The sequence below is a fragment of the Hyla sarda genome, chromosome 7 (assembly GCF_029499605.1).
Source record: "Hyla sarda isolate aHylSar1 chromosome 7, aHylSar1.hap1, whole genome shotgun sequence".
NCBI lineage: Eukaryota > Metazoa > Chordata > Amphibia > Anura > Hylidae > Hyla > Hyla sarda.
In genome coordinates this window covers 179,382,233-179,398,922 of record NC_079195.1, presented here as the reverse complement: position 1 = coordinate 179,398,922, position 16,690 = coordinate 179,382,233, and the positions used below count along the sequence as shown (strand labels likewise).

The 16,690-nt window shown below is 44.4% G+C and overlaps 1 protein-coding gene across 1 annotated transcript in view; it reads right to left on the bottom strand.

The window, feature by feature from the left end:
- LOC130283196 (uncharacterized) overlaps positions 1-16,690 on the bottom strand; it is a 71,374-nt gene that overhangs the window by 36,558 nt on the left and 18,126 nt on the right. The window contains exons 6-10 of the mRNA XM_056532401.1: positions 15,318-15,429; positions 13,967-14,029; positions 11,433-12,242; positions 4,412-4,915; positions 2,390-3,012 (exon numbers count right to left, since the gene is read on the bottom strand). Of these exons, the coding sequence (XP_056388376.1) occupies positions 2,390-3,012; positions 4,412-4,915; positions 11,433-12,242; positions 13,967-14,029; positions 15,318-15,429 (2,112 nt within the window). The remainder of the gene's footprint in view (positions 1-2,389; positions 3,013-4,411; positions 4,916-11,432; positions 12,243-13,966; positions 14,030-15,317; positions 15,430-16,690) is intronic.

Here is a 16,690-nt window from a genome sequence, read left to right as displayed (position 1 = left end):
TCCTTTTCCCAGGAGAGCAGGAATAGTGGAGTTAAAGAGACCTCCTCTTTCGACATAGTCCTACGGATGAGGCGTAAGGTAAGATTCGGAGAGGGGGCCACTAGGGCCAGTCTCTCTAACCAATGTAGATCAGCAGCCAGGACACACACCTTGAGCATTGAAGCGCACGCTCTCCTAATCATGAAGCAGTGGAAGAAATTTGGTGGGGCGGATGGGAACAGAGCCTGGATATGTCCACTTGAGGGAGGGGTATCATTTGGACACAAGTCCCTAAGCGGGATTCGGTCTAGGCGCACCCAGACGTCGTCAACTTCCGTTGCCTGTGGGTGGGTGAGAAAGGGAACAAGGAACTCGGCATCGCCGGTGAAACAGGCCTACGTCCGTGCGAGACCTTCTCCCCTTGTCTGTCAAAGGACCGTTTGAGAGTGAGTGCGGCGTTCGTCAGTGGGTTCGTCACCATCTGTGTCCAGTGTTTGGAAGGAAGCCAGAGAGCTCGCAAAGCGAGTCCAACCATCTGCGTCAGTAAGTGCAGTTCCAGTGACCCCGTGCCCTCTGGGGACCTCGATTGCGCTATCAGTTCTGCCCACCTCTGCACCTCACTGTGCAGTTGAGAGATGTCCGGGACCCCCAGGCCGCCCTCACCCCTGCCTCTAAGAAGGAGGGAATAAGGCAGGCGTGGCTTTTTACCCGACCACAAGAATGTAGTGAACAAGTGTTTCCACTGAAGAAGGTACCCCTGGGGAAGAGCTATCGGGACCATCCATAAAGTATATGACATTGTCGGAAGTATGTATGTTTGTAGCATGTTCCTCCTGCCTATCCAGGAGAGATAAGGTAACATATTGTTCCATCTGTGCCCGCAACTTGGCAAGAAGAGGAAGATAGTTAACCTTAAAGAGGTCATCTAATGAACTAGGAACTGTGACCCCCAGGTATTTGATCCCAGACTGTGGCCAGCAAGAGGGAGATGTTGCACTCAGTGAGTCTGCCACTTGCCTAGGGACCAAAATGTTCAGTATCTCAGACTTTGTGTAGTTCACTTTAAAATTGTACAAGCTGCAGTAGAGTTCTAAAAGCGATTGTATTCTAGGGAGGGAGGTGCAAGGGTTGGATGTCATGATCAATAGGTCGCTAGTAAGTGAGTGCGCCCCCCCACTGTCAGTCCCTCTATGTCGTTGTCCTGTTTAAGGGCCTGGAGGAGCGTCTCCGTAGGTAGGATGTAGAGGGTCGGAGACAAGGGGCAACCCTGTCTTGTCCCATTCCTAATCCGGAAGGGAGGGGACAGGGTGCCGTTAACCCTAACTTGCGCCCTGGGGTCTGAGTAAAGTGACAGCACTGCCTCAATAAACACAGGGGGAAAACCAAATTTCAACAGGGTGTGCCGGAGAAAGTCCCAGGCCACTCTGTCGAAAGCCTTCTCGGCATCAGTCCCTAGCAGCAGTAATGGGGTGTTTGAGTGGCGAGCATGATGAATGAGGTGGAAGACCCTATGTGCATTATCTCTACCCTCCATCCCCTTCACGAAACCTGTCTGATCTTCATGAATGAGCCGGGGCAAAAGCAGCCCAATACAAAGAGAGAGAAGTTTGGCCCACACTTTTACGTCCAAGTTAAGCAATGATATGGGGAGATAATTGCAGCACACCGTCGGGTCCTTGCCTTCCTTGGGGAGAACCGTGATATGAGCTTACAGGGCCTGGGTCGGCAGGGGCATCCCCCGTAGCAGGGCGTTACACCACTCGGTCATCCGGGGGAGGAGGGTAGTCCGGAATTATTTTGAAATATTGAAGGCTTAGACCGTCTGCACCCGGGATCTTCCCCACCGGGAAGGAAGTGAGAACTTTCCCAACCTCTTCCTCCGTACAAGGGCGAAGTAGATTAGTCCCCTCCTCCACCAAGAGACCGGGCAGGTCCAAACCGGTCAGGAAAGATTGGATAGCCTGTGACCTATCTGGTGGAGCCGTGGCAGTCGGGTCAATGTTGTACAATGAGGCATAGTATTGTGAGAAGGCCGCCGCAATGGACTGGGTATCAGTGTACTCACGACCCTCCCCACATCTCAATGAGTGTATGAACATCTGGTCCCTCCTCTTTTTAATCATCGCAGACATCAACCTGCCCCCTTTGTCCCCGTGTAGAAAGAGTTTTTGTTTAAAGCGAGTGACCTGTGCGGCGTATTTGGAGTGTAGCAACTGCCACAACTCCTCCCTCAGCAGCGCCAGGGTCTCCTCCTTCCCCGCATCGCCAACGGACTGTGACCCTGAATCTAAGGACGCTATACGTGACAGAAGGCCGTCAATGGCCTTGGTTCGATCTTTTTTAACCCTAGTCCCCAGAGCTATCAAGAGTCCCCCAATGTAGCATTTATGCATCTCCAAAACAAAGGTACATCTGGTGTGGTATTAACATCGAAGAAAGTTTTAAGTTGGTCAGCTAGTGCTTTTGCGTCATCTAACAAAGAGTCATTAAGTCTCCACGTCCAGTCTCTAACAGGGAGCTGCGAAAAGGAGAAGGTGGCCTGAACCGGGGCATGGTCTGACAGAGTGCGATGGCCAATGTCAGCTGACATAACCGTCGATAGCAGGCTATCATGGCAAAGGAGAAAATCCAGGCTCTGTTCCGATCCATGGGGAGCAGAATAAAACGTATAGATGCGGTCACCTGGGTGCAGACAACACCAGGTGTCAACCAAGCCCAGGGTATGGAGTTTGTTTCTTAGGGTGCTGAGGGCCACCGAGGAAATACCCGAGCGCCTAGTGGATGTATCCCATTTGAGATTGAGCACCATGTTGAGATCAGCTCCCAGAAGGATGGGACCCTCAGCAAAGGCTCTCAGTTCCTCCAAGGTCACCAGCAGCCAGCGAACAGTGTGCTTATTGGGAGGGTATAGTGAAGCAGAGGTGTAGGAATAGGGCCCTACCATCTCCTGAGTTGTGTTGGGATAGGAGGCGGAACGGGACATCTCTGTGGAAGGCGATCGAGACACCTCTAGAAGAGGAGTTACCGCTGCCACTATGATACCAAAGAGAAAATAATTAGTAGGTAATTTAGGTATGCGACCAACTTTAAAATGTGTTTCCTGCAGGAAGACCACTAATACCCCATCTCTTGGCAACAAGGAAAGTACACTGTGCCGTTTGGCTGGAGAATTAAGGCCTTTTACATTATATGTCAATAGTTTCAAGGAGGCCATAGGATACTTAAATGGGTAGAACAAGGGAGGACTCCCAAGGAGAAAGAAAACGGGTGAGGGAGGCCAGGCCGATTCAGAAGGAAGCGAGAAGAGCTAAATGAAAAGCAAGGAAGAGCACAAAGGAAGTTAGGTAAGAGGGGGGGAGGGGTAAGGAAAAAGAGGGTGACAGGTAGGAAAAGAATCAGAAACATGGAAAAGGAGGGGGAGAAGAGAGACGAAGGAAGGAAAAGAGAGCAACCTGCGGCTAGGTTCCCAAGCAGGCAAACAGAGAGGTATACAGGTAACCTGAAGAGGGCTAGGAAAGGATGCACTCAGCGGGGTACGGCTGTAGTCCCGAACCGACAGTAACCCCGAACCTGCCACAATTAAAGGAGCCCGGAGGGCTCACTAGTATAAAATATTCACATGGAAGGGAAAACAGGCGATTGGAGTAGGGGGGGGGGGGAGTGAGGAAAAAAAGGTTAGAGTTGCAAAAGGGGAGGAGGGTGGGGGGTAAGGAGGAGGGAAAGGGGGGGTGAAGAAGGGGAGGATGAAGGGAGGAGTAGGGGGGAGGGGGTGAAAAAGGGGGGGAGCAGGAGGGGTCAAGGGAGGAGGGGGGGTCATCATGTAAGAAAAAAAGACAATAACAGTAAACGATTGAAAACTATGATCTCTAGATCAACACTTCTTCCTCTCTACTCCACTTATCTAAGTAGAATAGTAATAACAAATTGACTCTAGAGAAACCAAGGGGTACACAGCCCTCTGGAGGCACCTGATCGAGGGTACAAGCACCCGCCAGGTCGCAGACAGTCTCCTCGGGGATCGTCACAGACAAGTACGTAGTCCCTTCAGCGTGCAATTCTCCACCTTAGTCACTGTTCACTCGTGACTGCGGGGGGGGGGGGGGGGGACCAAGCAACAGCGTGGGTCCACGAAGAACCACCACCATCCAGGAGAGGGGGGGGGGGGCGGTATAGTATGCCACTTGGGATCCCGGGATGGGGAGAGCGATGTGAGGAGATGGTCAGGGACAGGGAAAAAAGGGGAGGGGGGGGAAGGGTTTGGGTAACGGCTAGGGCAGTCCATGTGAGTGGGCTTAATGGGCAAGACAAAGTCCATAAAACTGATGAGGGAGATAGGAACCAGAAATGAATGGTCAAGGGGAGCTCAGGGGCTCCAGTGTAACAGGGATAGAAAGCAACAAGTCACCTCATGTCGGGTCCCTCGCCGGGTGACCCTGGGTCTTCTTGCGGGCTTTAGGTGACTTCTGCTTGTCCACCGTGGACCATGGTGATGGAGTGGGCAGCGGGGGTAGGAAGCCCAGTTGCACCGGCAGCCAGGACGGGATGTCCATCGGACGGGATGTCCAGGACGGGATGCCCAATAGAGCACACAGCTTCCCGAGGTCCTCCGGAGATCTAACAGCCAGGCGCTTGCCCTCCTTCGCCACTGTAATTCCAAAAGGGTATAGCCAGGTGTATTGCACTTTCATCTCTCTTAGCTGCAGCAATGGGTTCAGGATTCTCCGTTTGGCCAGGGTTGCAGGGGAGAGGTCTTGAAATAGGCGCAGGGCATGGCCCTCGAAGCTCACCTCATCGGCAGTTCTGTTCGCGGCCATGATTGCGGCAGTGTCCACATAGCTGAGGAGGCCACAGATCACGTCTCTCGGAGGTTCTGTAGGAGATGGCTTTGGCCGCAGTGCCCGGTGTACCCGTTCAACAACAATGGAGGCTGCTCTGTCTGCACCCAGAAGTGAAGCGAAGAGCTGCTGCGTCACAGACCGGAGGGCCTCGTGTGCATAGGACTCAGGTAGGCCTCAGATGCGCACATTCTTCCCCCTACTGCGGTTCTCCTGGTCCTCCAGGAGGAGGAAAGCTTTGCTCAGATGATCCTCATGTTGTCTCATCTGTTGGGCCGTGGCACCGCAGAACAACACTGTCTACGATATGGCGCCTTCCAGGAATTCTGTGCGGTGTCCACTCTGCCGGACATCTGCCTTGATCTCAGCTAGTTCTTGCAACACTGGGGTCAGGGCCCCCTGGAGGGCTTTCGTTACTGCCTGCTGGATCGTTTTCTTTATCATGGAGCGGGAGAAGATGCCCCGGGTCTCCTCGCCTCCCGAGTCCACGCGGCATCTAAGCAAACTCTCCACGTCTGAGTCTTCTTCTCTGTCGGCCGGCGCCATCTTGGGAGCGCGCGCCGGGCTCTGAACGTTCTTTCGGCCGAAGTATTGCGCCATGTCGGTCTGGCTTTTGGGAGTTTTCCCTTGACCTGCAAGTTCCCCTGCCTTTTGCTTGTCTTTGTTGCCCATTTTTATGTGAGTGGACAGGTAAAATTAGGCAGGAATGGGTCCGGCTGTGGAGAGCTGCTCTTTCAAGCTGCCATCCAGCTCAGCGGTCAGGCTCCGCCCCCGGAATATTTCTTTTTTTAAATCAACTGGTGCCAGAAAGTTAAACAGATATGTACAGTGGTCCCTCAACATACGATGGTAATCCGTTCCAAATGAACCATCGTTTGTTGAAACCATTGTATGTTGAGGGATCCTTCCAATGTAAAGTATAGGATAGTGGTCTACAACCTGCGGACCTCCAGATGTTGCAAAACTACAACACCCAGCATGCCCGTACAGCCGTTGGCTGTCCGGGCATGCTGGGAGTTGTAGTTTTGCAACATCTGGAGGTCCGCAGGTTGAAGACCACTGGTATTGGAGGTTATACTCACGCGTCCCCGCCGCTCCGGACCGTCACCGCTGCCCTGGATGTTGCCTTCCATCGCTGTCGCCGCATCCCTGTGGTGTCCCCGACGCTCCGGCAAGGCCTCTGCTTTCCCGGCATCCTCGCTCTCCGTCGTCGCCATCACGTCGTTACGCACGCCTCTCCTATTGGATGACGGGACGGCGTGTGCAGCGACGTGAGGACGACGATGGAGAGCTCCGGCGATGCAGGGGATCCCAAAGAGGACGAGCCAGAGCCCCGAGGACAGGTAAGTGATCGTCAGCGGACCACACGGGGCACCGTAAACGGCTATCCGGTGGCAGCTGAAGCAGTCTGCGCTGCCGGATAGCCGTTTATGCGATGGCCCCAACATACAAAAGCATTGTATGTTGATGATGCCTTCAACATGCGATGGCCTCTGAGAGGCCATCGTATGTTGAAATGATCGTAGGTCGGGGGGGTCACTATAAATTACCTCTATTTAAAAATCTTAATCCTTCCAGTACTTATCAACTGTTGTATAATACAGAGGAAGCTCTTTTCTTTCTGAAGTTCTTTTCTATCTGACCACAGTGCTCTCTGCTGACACCTCTGTCCATGTCAGGAACTGTTCAGAACAGGATAGGTTTTCTATGGGGATTTGCTCCTACTCTGGACAGTTCCTGACATGGACAGAGGTGTCAGTAGAGAGCACTGTGGTCAGACAGAAAATAAATTAAAAAATAAAAGAACTTCCTGTGGAGCATACAGCTGATAAGTACTGGAAGGATTAAGATTTTTAAATAGAAGTAATTTACATATCTGTTTAACTTTCTGGCACCTGTTGGTTTAAAAAAAATTATAATGTTTTCCACCTTTAAATATAAATTGGCTTTTTAAATATTTATTTTCGTAGGAGATGAAAAGCCTGATTTTACTACAGTAAATTATTACTAGTTGATATACATGAGCCATTTATGAAGAATTTCACAGCCCTGATCAAAGTAATTTCTCAGTTGCTTGAAGTAATAAATCTAAAAGATGAGCCACGTTTTTACTTAAAGGGGTATTTAGAAATATGCCTTCATTTGAAACTGCTCCGTGTCAAAAAAACATACTTACTAACCCCCCACCGGTGCTAAGAGATTCCAACTCCCAGCACTTCCATTTTTCTTTCCAGACACATAGGACTTGCCGACCCAGCCAATCCCTGCCCACACCAGTGACCCCTCACAATGTGGGAAGTAGGTAACATGGGGACCAGTCATTAAAGGGGTATTCCACTGGAAAACTTTTTTTTTTTTTTAAATCAACCGGTGCCAGAAAGTTAAACAGATTTGTAAATTACTATAAAAAAAATCTTAATCTTTCCAGTACTTATCGGATGCTGTATGATCCACAGGAAGTTATTTTCCTTTTGAATTTCCTTTCTGCCAGAACACAGTGCTCTCTGCTGACACCTCTGTCTATTTTAGGAACTTTCCAGAGTAGGAGCAAATCCCCATAGAAAACCTCTCCTGCTCTGGACAGTTCCTGACATGGACAGAGGTGTCAGCAGAGAGCACTGTGGTCTCTCTATTTGTTGTCTATGGGGTCACTAAAAATTTCCAAGAGCATAACCCGGAAATGTTTGGTGGCCCCATAGAGAATAAATAGAGCTATGGCCGTGCAGAATGGGCAAACTGGTTTCAGATGACAGGAAACTGTAACTTAAATAACTACTCATTACAACCAAGGTAGTAGAATAACATCTCTGAACGCACAACATGTCCAACCTTGAAGCGGATTGGCTACAGCAGCGAAGACCACATCATGTCAGCTAAGAACAGGAAAGTGAAGCTACAATTTGCACAGGTCACCAAAATTGGACAATGGAAGACTGGAAGAACGTTTCTTTGTCCAATGAGTCTCGATTTCAGCTGCGACATTCAGAAGGATGGGTCAGAATTTGGCATAAACTACATGAAAGTATGGATCCATACTGCCTTGTATCAATGGTTCAGGCTGGTGGTGATGGTGTTGTAATGGTGGGAGGGACATTTTTTTGGGACACTTTGGAACCTTTAGAATAAATTGAGCACAGTTGAAATGTAAAAGCCTTCCTGAGTATTGTTGCAGGCCATGTCTATCCCTTGACCACAGTGTACTTGAACATGACAACATGAGTTCACTGTACTCCAACGACTTCCACAATCACCAGATCTCAATCCAATAGAGCACCTCTAGGATGTCGTGGAAAGGGGAGATTTGCATCATGGATATGCAGCTGACAAAGCTGTAGCAACTACGTGATGTCATCCTGTCAATATGGATCACAATCTCTGAGGAATGTTTCCAGCACCTTGTAGAAAGTATGCCATGTGTATATGAAAGGGAGATTGTAATGTAGTCTGTAGGGCAGTGTTTCCCAACCAGGGTGCCTCCAACTGTTGCAAAACTACAACTCCAAGCATGCCAGGACAGCCGAAGGCTGTCCGGGCATGCTGGGAATTGTAGTTTTGCAACAGCTGGAGGCACATTGGATGGGAAACGCTGCTGTAGGGGCTGGTCATAGGTGGTGACATCACTCAGGGGATGGGGCTAGTGCTGAGAATCAAGATCTAGCCACACCTCCTGAGACAGCAGATAATGATGCGTTGTCTTAGGAGAGAGGGAGGAAACACCAAAATGTAAGAACTACACAACTTCCTGTCAGGTGTTAATCACACAAAAACAAGCTGAAGCCAGTACAATTTGTGATAACACGATATTAGTAGGTTATATATCTTAGGGTCATTAGTCTATGAGATTGTATTAATAAAAATTGTATTTGAATTAGACTATTTAAAGGGGTTATCTAGGAAAAAACTTTTTATATATATCAACTGGCTCCAGAAAGTTAAACAGATTTGTAAATTACTTCTATTAAACAATCTTAATCCTTTCAGTACTTATGAGCTTCTGAAGTTGAGTTGCTCTTTTCTGTCTAAGTGCTCTCTGATGACACGTGTCTCGGGAACCGACCAGTTTAGAAGAGGTTTGCTATGGGGATTTTCTTCTAAACTGGGCGGTTCCCGAGACACGTGTCATCAGAGAGCACTTAGACAGAAAAGAGCAACTCAACTTCAGAAGCTCATAAGTACTGAAATGATTAAGATTTTTTAATAGAAGTAATTTACAAATCTGTTTAACTTTCTGGAGCCAGGTGATATGTAAAAAAAAGTTTTTTCCTGGATAACCCCTTTAAGTACAAATTATTTGATACCGGAATACCCCTTTAGAAAGTACAGAATACTGGAAAGATTAGTGGCTCTAGGAAATAGTTATAAAAGAAAACAAAACTGGTATCTTAGCATATAGGATCCTGTTTATACGGTAGCGGTCGTCTCCATAGACGGCAATACATTTCCAAGCTGATTCTGTTGAAATAATTGACATGTCAATTCTTTCCGCAGAGGCCGGAATTTAATTTCTGTTGGACACTTCCTATTCTGTAAATATCACTTTGCAGCAGTCTTCTCTCTATCATCACAGGGAGGATTAAAGTAATAGATGACACCAGTATATAGGTAAGAGACGATCAGACCATTTACAATTGATGATGGTCAGTGCTCAGCCTCTCCTCTCCCTGCAGAGGTCACAGAGCATGCCTAGAAAATGCTTTCACAGAAATGAATAGGATCTGCTTCAGTATTATGTGTGTATGTCCATGGGGCTTACTGTAAAGCATATTTATAAATGCTGTTAAAAGCAGATCAGGCAAGATAAATGCTCCCATAATAATGTTCAAAAAAATGAAATAAAAATATTCAATCAGAAAATATAAACAGAATGGAAAAACAGGAACATGTTTCAGTATCTGAATCTAATCAGTAAAAAGAAATCCAGGTGACATATTCACTTTAATTTCAAACTTTTAATATATATACATACATACATATACACACACATACAGTATAACATCATGGCAATTTGTCATGATAATGTATCTTCTATCTACCAATTTCAGAAATACTAAATAACAATAAGGCAATACTTTCACTCCATAAAATAATACAGGTGCCACCACATTTAGATTTATAGATGTAACCCCTTCTGTCAAGGAACCAAATATCTGTCTAAAGGGGTACTCCGGTGAAAACCTTTTTTCTTTTAAATCAACTGGTGGCAAAAAGTTAAACATATTTGTAAATTAATTCAATTAAAAAATCTTAATCCTTCCTGTACTTATTAGCTGCTGAATACTACAGAGGAAATTCTTTTCTTTTTGGAATGCTCTCTGATGACATCACGAGCACAGTTCTCTCTGCTGATGTTATTATAATAATAATAACACTTTATTTATTGTTGTCCTTAGTTGGATTTGAACCCAAGTCCCCAGCACTGCAAGGCAGCAGTGCTAACCACTGAGCCACCATGCTGCCCTTAGCATACATCTGCTATGCATGGTTGCTAAAATGGACAGAGATGTCAGCAGAGAGCACTGTGCTCGTGATGTCATCAGTGTTCCAAAAAGAAAGGAATTTCCTCTGTAGCATTCAGCAGCTAATAAGTGCTGGAAGGATTAAGATTTTTTAATAGAAGTCATTTACAAATATGTTTAACTTTCTGCCACCAGTTGATTTAAAAAGAAAAAAGGTTTTCACCGGAGTACCCCTTTAACCTGTCGGTACAGACAGTGCAGGTGACACTGATGACAATGATACTTACCTGGTCCCATTCCGTGCTGTGGTTCTCCCACCATATCTTCTGTTCTGGGGCTGACTTGGAGCATGGGCAGAGCTTTGTGATGTTAACCACTGCTGTTTGCTAGCAGCGGCACCCAGTAGAGAACAACAGCAGTGACTTCAAGAAGCCCCGCCCATGCTCCAATTTGGCCTTGTAACGGAAGATTGCGGCAGAACCACAGCACAGAACCGGACCAGGTAAGTATTGTTGTCATCAGTGTCACCTGCACTACATGTCTGTACCAACAGGTTAGTGCAGGTGAAACTGATGACAGATTTCTTTTAATCAAGTTCAGTACCCAATATATTTGTTAGAGGGTTTTGGGTCCTTACATTTTTTCATATTTTGTTGGGGGTGCAGTAAAAATGGCATACTCGCTCCCCCAGTCCTAGTGACGTCATCCAGTCCCCCACTTGACACCCATGACTGGCCGACGCCATGTCCTGCCTCAATTTTTGGTAAAGCAGGAAGAAGTAGGAATCTAACCATCTCACACTTTTTTTTAATTTTTATTAATAATAATAATAATATTAATAAACATGTGTGTGTATATATGTGTATATAATTTTGACCCCCCCCCCCCTCCCCCTACACAATATGAAAATAGTTAAGGGCTGGAATACCACTTTTGTTTTTATTTACTGTTTGAAAAAATGAAATACTTGACTTGCAGGTTTTTCTTTTTTTTACAAGTGTAAAAGATGTTTTAAATGTAGAGACTGAGCATCCATAAACTGCATCAATTTATAAAATTGCAGTTGGTTTTGTTATGTAGTTATTAACTGTGTGGCACACTACCAATAAATGTGAATACACTCTAATACCTGCAGTAGAGCATTTGTTGCATGATGAACATTAACTTGGTTTCATTATTGTGTGTTGTTTCTTATGTGCCACAAGAGCTGATTTTAGGGTAAAACATTTCTCACATTCTGTACATGGAAATACATTATTTCTTGTGTGAATTATCTCATGTTTCGCAAGATAGGCTTTCTGGGTAAAACATTTCCCGCATTCTGAACATGAAAAAGGTTTATCCCCTGTATGATTTTTGTTATGTTCAACAAGATGTGATTTCACAGTAAAACATTTCCCACATTGTAAACATGAATAAGGCTTCTCCCCTGTGTGAATTCTCTGGTGTCGAACAAGATCTGATTTGTGGTTAAAACATTTGCTACATTCCAAACATGAGAATGGCTTTTCTCCAGTGTGAATTCTACGATGACCACAAAGACTTGATTTCTGAGTAAAACATTTACCACATTCAGGGCATGAAAAAGGTTTCTCTCCTCTATGATTTTTCTGATGTTGAACAAGATGTGATCTCTGAATAAAACATTTTCCACATTCTGAACATAAAAATGGTCTCTCATTTTTGTGAATTCGAATATGTCTACATAGACTACATTTAGTTTTAAAAGTCTTTCCACATTCAAAACAGGTAAATATTTTACCCCCTGGAGGAACGTTATCTTGTAATTCATTCAGTGACTGATCAAAGGATAGTTCTTTGTTATTAGTAGGATGAGTAGATAAATCTCTGTTGTGATGGCCAGAGATTAATGATTTCATAGAGTTATCTTGTCCAATATCATTGTAATCATCAATATCTTCTTTATAATCTGGAGATAAAACATCTTCCCCTAAGTTTTCCGCAAAATGATCTGTTGGAAATAAAACAAATGTTATTATTTTTGTCTTTGGAAAACACAATTAATAAGATTTATAAAACTGAAAGACTTTTACAAACTATGGGAGACGTTTATCAAGGGATTTAGAGATCTTTTTTTGCTTACAAAAGTCGCACAAATAGTCGCATTAGCACCTAAGCAAATTTTTGTGTGACTTTTGGCTGTTAGCAAAAAGCTACAAAAGAGTGTACGAAAGAAAATTTTATTTTTCACTTTGCAGTGGTCAGGGATTTATCAAGTGCAAAAGTCGCACAAAAAGTCGCAAGCCCTCCAAAACAGCAGAAATGGCTTACAAATGGCTTTGGAGAGAAAAGTTTTATATTTGCCGCTGGCAGCCGTGATCTCGGCTTTAGCGGGAAATATGATATAACAACTGTACAAAGAAACCCGGGCTGGAATCACTCTGCAGCCACCCGGGCTCCTTCTGATTCTATCCCCGCTTCCCTAACTTAATGACGGGGACACTGATTTACATCCCCCCATGTCTCCCACCCGCCCGTGCCACATATCTCCATCTCCCATCTGTGTGCTACCTGTTGCAAGACTACAACTCCCAGTATGCCCTTACAGTGAGGGCATGCTGGGAGTTGTAGTCTTGTAGCAGGTAGCGGGCGGGAGAAGCGCAGGCGGGTGGGAGACAACGGGGGGATGTAAATTGGGTCCCCGTCATTAAGTTGGTGTAGCGGGGATAGAATCAGATGGAGCCTGGGTGGCTGCAGAGTGATGCCAGCCTGGGCTCCTTTAATATATCTCAGTGCCACAGAGTTTATGGAGTCCCCAATGTAATTTCAAGTTTCCCGCTGGGTCCCGTGATTGGCCTGGCCCGAGCAGCCAATCACGGAACCCGGCAGGAAATTTGATCTTACAGCAGGGACTAAAACTCAGCGGCTCCGTTATATTGAAAGGGGCCCGGGGTGGCATCACTCTGCAGCCGCCGGGACTCCTGCAGACGGGATGGGAGTACACGCTGAGCGATGGCAGGGACGGCTCCTGCACATCCCCCGGCCCGGCTGTTGTATTCTTAAAGGCTGCAGTGTTATGTCAGCCCGGGCTCCCTTTGTTACGGCACCACAGAGTTTACTGTCATTTCAAATTTGGCCCGGGACCTGGCGGGAAACATGAAGCTACAGTGATTTTCTGATCACCGCCGGCCAGGGAGCGGAGCACATTACCACCCGTTTACCTGGCTTGCACAACTACAACTCCCAGCATGTCCTTACAGTAAGGACATGCTGGGAGTTGTAGTTGTGTGGCGGGGGCAGGTGACAAGCTTGTCACCTGTCCTCTGCTGCACAACTACAGGTTAATCTTAGGTAGATATGTACGTTTTTCATATGTGTTCACTTGGATATTGTGTATGCCAAACTAAATTATTCGCCCCACCCTTCCCCCCCCCCCCCATAGACGTAGCTTTATGAAAGCTTGTTTCTTGCCAGAAAAGTACTGTTTTTGTTTTTGTTTTGTTTTTTTAGCATTTTGGGGTACATAAAACTATTATTAACATTTATTTATCAGGATCACAGATGGGCTTACAAAGGGAGCCCACTACCTCTGTTAAAAAGAATCTGTCTCCTAGATCATGGTCAGAGGTAAAATGTAATAAAATAAATGCCCTTCTGCTCATCTGATGGATTATTCAGTTGTAAAAAAAGGAGTAGCTGGAGGAAATTTGGGTGCTCTATACATAGAACACTTACTTTTGTTATGGGACTCAGGAAATTCCACATATCTCTCAGGATAGATGTCTTCTTCTATTCCATCTGTAATAAACAAGGCAAGAGTGTAATAGGCAATACAATAATCTTTTCAGGATTTAAAGGGGTACTCCGGTGGAAAACTTTTTATTTTTTATTTTTTTTATCACTGATGCCAGGAAGTTTAACAGATTTGTAAATTACTTCTATTAAAAATCTTAATCCTTCCAGTACTTATAAGCGGCTCTGTACTACAGAGGAAATGCTTTTCTTTTTGGATTTCTTTTTTGTCTGACCACAGTGCTCTCTGCTGACACCTCTGTCCATGTCTGGAACTGTCCAGATCAGGAGAAAACCCCCATAGCAAACATATGCTGCTCTGGACAGAGGTGTCAGCAGAGAGCGCTGTGGTCAGACAGAAAAGAAATCCCAAAAGAAAAGAATTTCCTCTGTATTATACAGGCGCTAAGAAGTACTGAAAAGATTAAGAATTTTTAATAGAAGTAATTTACAAATCTGTAAAAAGGAAAAAACGTGTGCAGCTCACAAATCTACAATCCGAGGATATAGTTGGTTATATGCCGAAACCCCAACGGCCAGAAATAAATAATATAAGAAGAAAATATATAACCAATCCTTCTAGGATTTTACCCCAAAGGGTACACAATGAATGCAAATGTAGTATAGAGAATTTCAATTGGTATACAATTTTATTAATTGTTTTATACATGTTTAATAAAATCTATAAAATGAATCTAATCCTGGCACAGATATATGAAGGTGAACAATCCACTGGGCCCTAGTGGTATTGATCACCAAAATGGGAAGACTTGATTCTAACAATCATACATGATGAAAAAATTAGTATAAAAAATATTAAAAATTATTGGAAAAAAATATACCGGTCTAAAAAAGGGGTTTAAGTCCTTCTCTGGTGCAGCTGTTATATTATCTTAGTGATGAATAGATGGACCAATAGTGTGTCCACTTATACAATTGATTTTATCAGTCTATTGACTAGTACAGACCTGCTGGTCTGTGTTACTGCTCCTGGCGCTTGATGTTGTCTCCGTCCACCATACGCCGGCTGCGCTGGATTAGATTAATTTTATACAATTTTATTAATTGTTTTATACATGTTTAATAAAATCTATATCAATTGAAATTCTCTATACTACATTTGCATTCATTGTGTACCCTTTGGGGTAAAATCCTAAAAGGATTGGTTATATATTTTCTTCTTATATAATTTACAAATCTGTTTAACTTTCTGGCACCAGTTGGTTTAAAAAATAAATAAATAAATAAATAAAAAGTTTTCCACCGGAGTACCCCTTTAATAGTTATCACTCACCAGTGCTGATATATGTGGGAACATCCTCTAGCTTACATTGTCGGCTATCTTCTACATACATCTCTTCATCTTCAGAAATTACTTCACATTTAATATCAGCCAGTTCTTCAATCTAATTCTCCATAAAAAGAACAAATAAAGATCAAATAAGAAGACAGCATGTGAAGATTAACCCCTTAACTCCTTGGGGACGGAGCCCATTATAACCCTAAGGACGGGAGCATTTTTTGCAATTATGACCACTGTCACTTTAAGCATTAATAACTCTGGGATGCTTTTAATTTTCATTCTGATTCCGAGACAGTTTTTTCGTGACATATTCTACTTTATGCTAATTTTTGTCGATACTTGCATCATTTCTTGGTGAAAAATTCCAAAATTTGATGAAAAAATAGAAAATTTAGCATTTTTCTAACTTTGTAGCTCTCTGCTTGTAAGGAAAACAGACATTCCAAATAAATTATATACGGATTCACAAATACAATATGTCTACTTTATGTTTGCATCATAAAGTTGACAGGTTTTTACTTTTGGAAGACACCAGAGGGCTTAAAAGTTCAGAAGCAATTTTCCATTTTTCACAAAATTTCCAAAATCAGAATTTTTCAGGGACCAGTTCAGGTTTGAAGTGGATTTGAAGGGCCTTCACATTAGAAATACCCCATAAATGACCCCATTATAAAAACTGCACCCCTCAAAGTATTCAAAATGACATTCAAAAAGTTTGTTAACCCTTTAGGTGTTTCACAGGAATAGCAGCAAAGTGAAGGAGAAAATTCAAAATCTTCATTTTTTACACTCGCATGTTCTTGTAGACCCAGTTTTTGAAACTTTACAAGGGGTATTAGGAGAAAAAGCCCCCCAAAATTTGTAACCCAATTTCTCTCGAGTAAGAAAATACCTCATATGTGTATGTCAAGTGTTCGGCGGGCGCAGTAGAGGGCTCAGAAGGGAAGGAGCGACAACAGGATTTTGGAGAGTGAATTTTGCTGAAATGGTTTTTGGGGGCATGTCACATTTAGGAAGCCCCTATGGTGCCAGAACAGCAAAAAAAAAACAAAACACCATGGCATACTATTTTAGAAACTACACCCCTCAAGGCACTTAACAAGGGGTGCAGTGAGCCTTAACACCCCACAGGTGTTTGACGACTTTTCGTTAAATTCGGATGTGTAAATTAAAAGAAAAATTTTTCACTAAAGTGCAGTTTTTTTCCAAAATGTACCATTTCTACAAAGGGTAATGGGAGAAAAATCCCCCCAAAATTTGTAACGCAATTTCTCCCGAGTACGGAGATACCCCATATGTGGCCCTAAACTGTTGCCTTGAAATACGACAGGGCTCTGAAGTGAGAGAGCGCCATGCGCATTTGA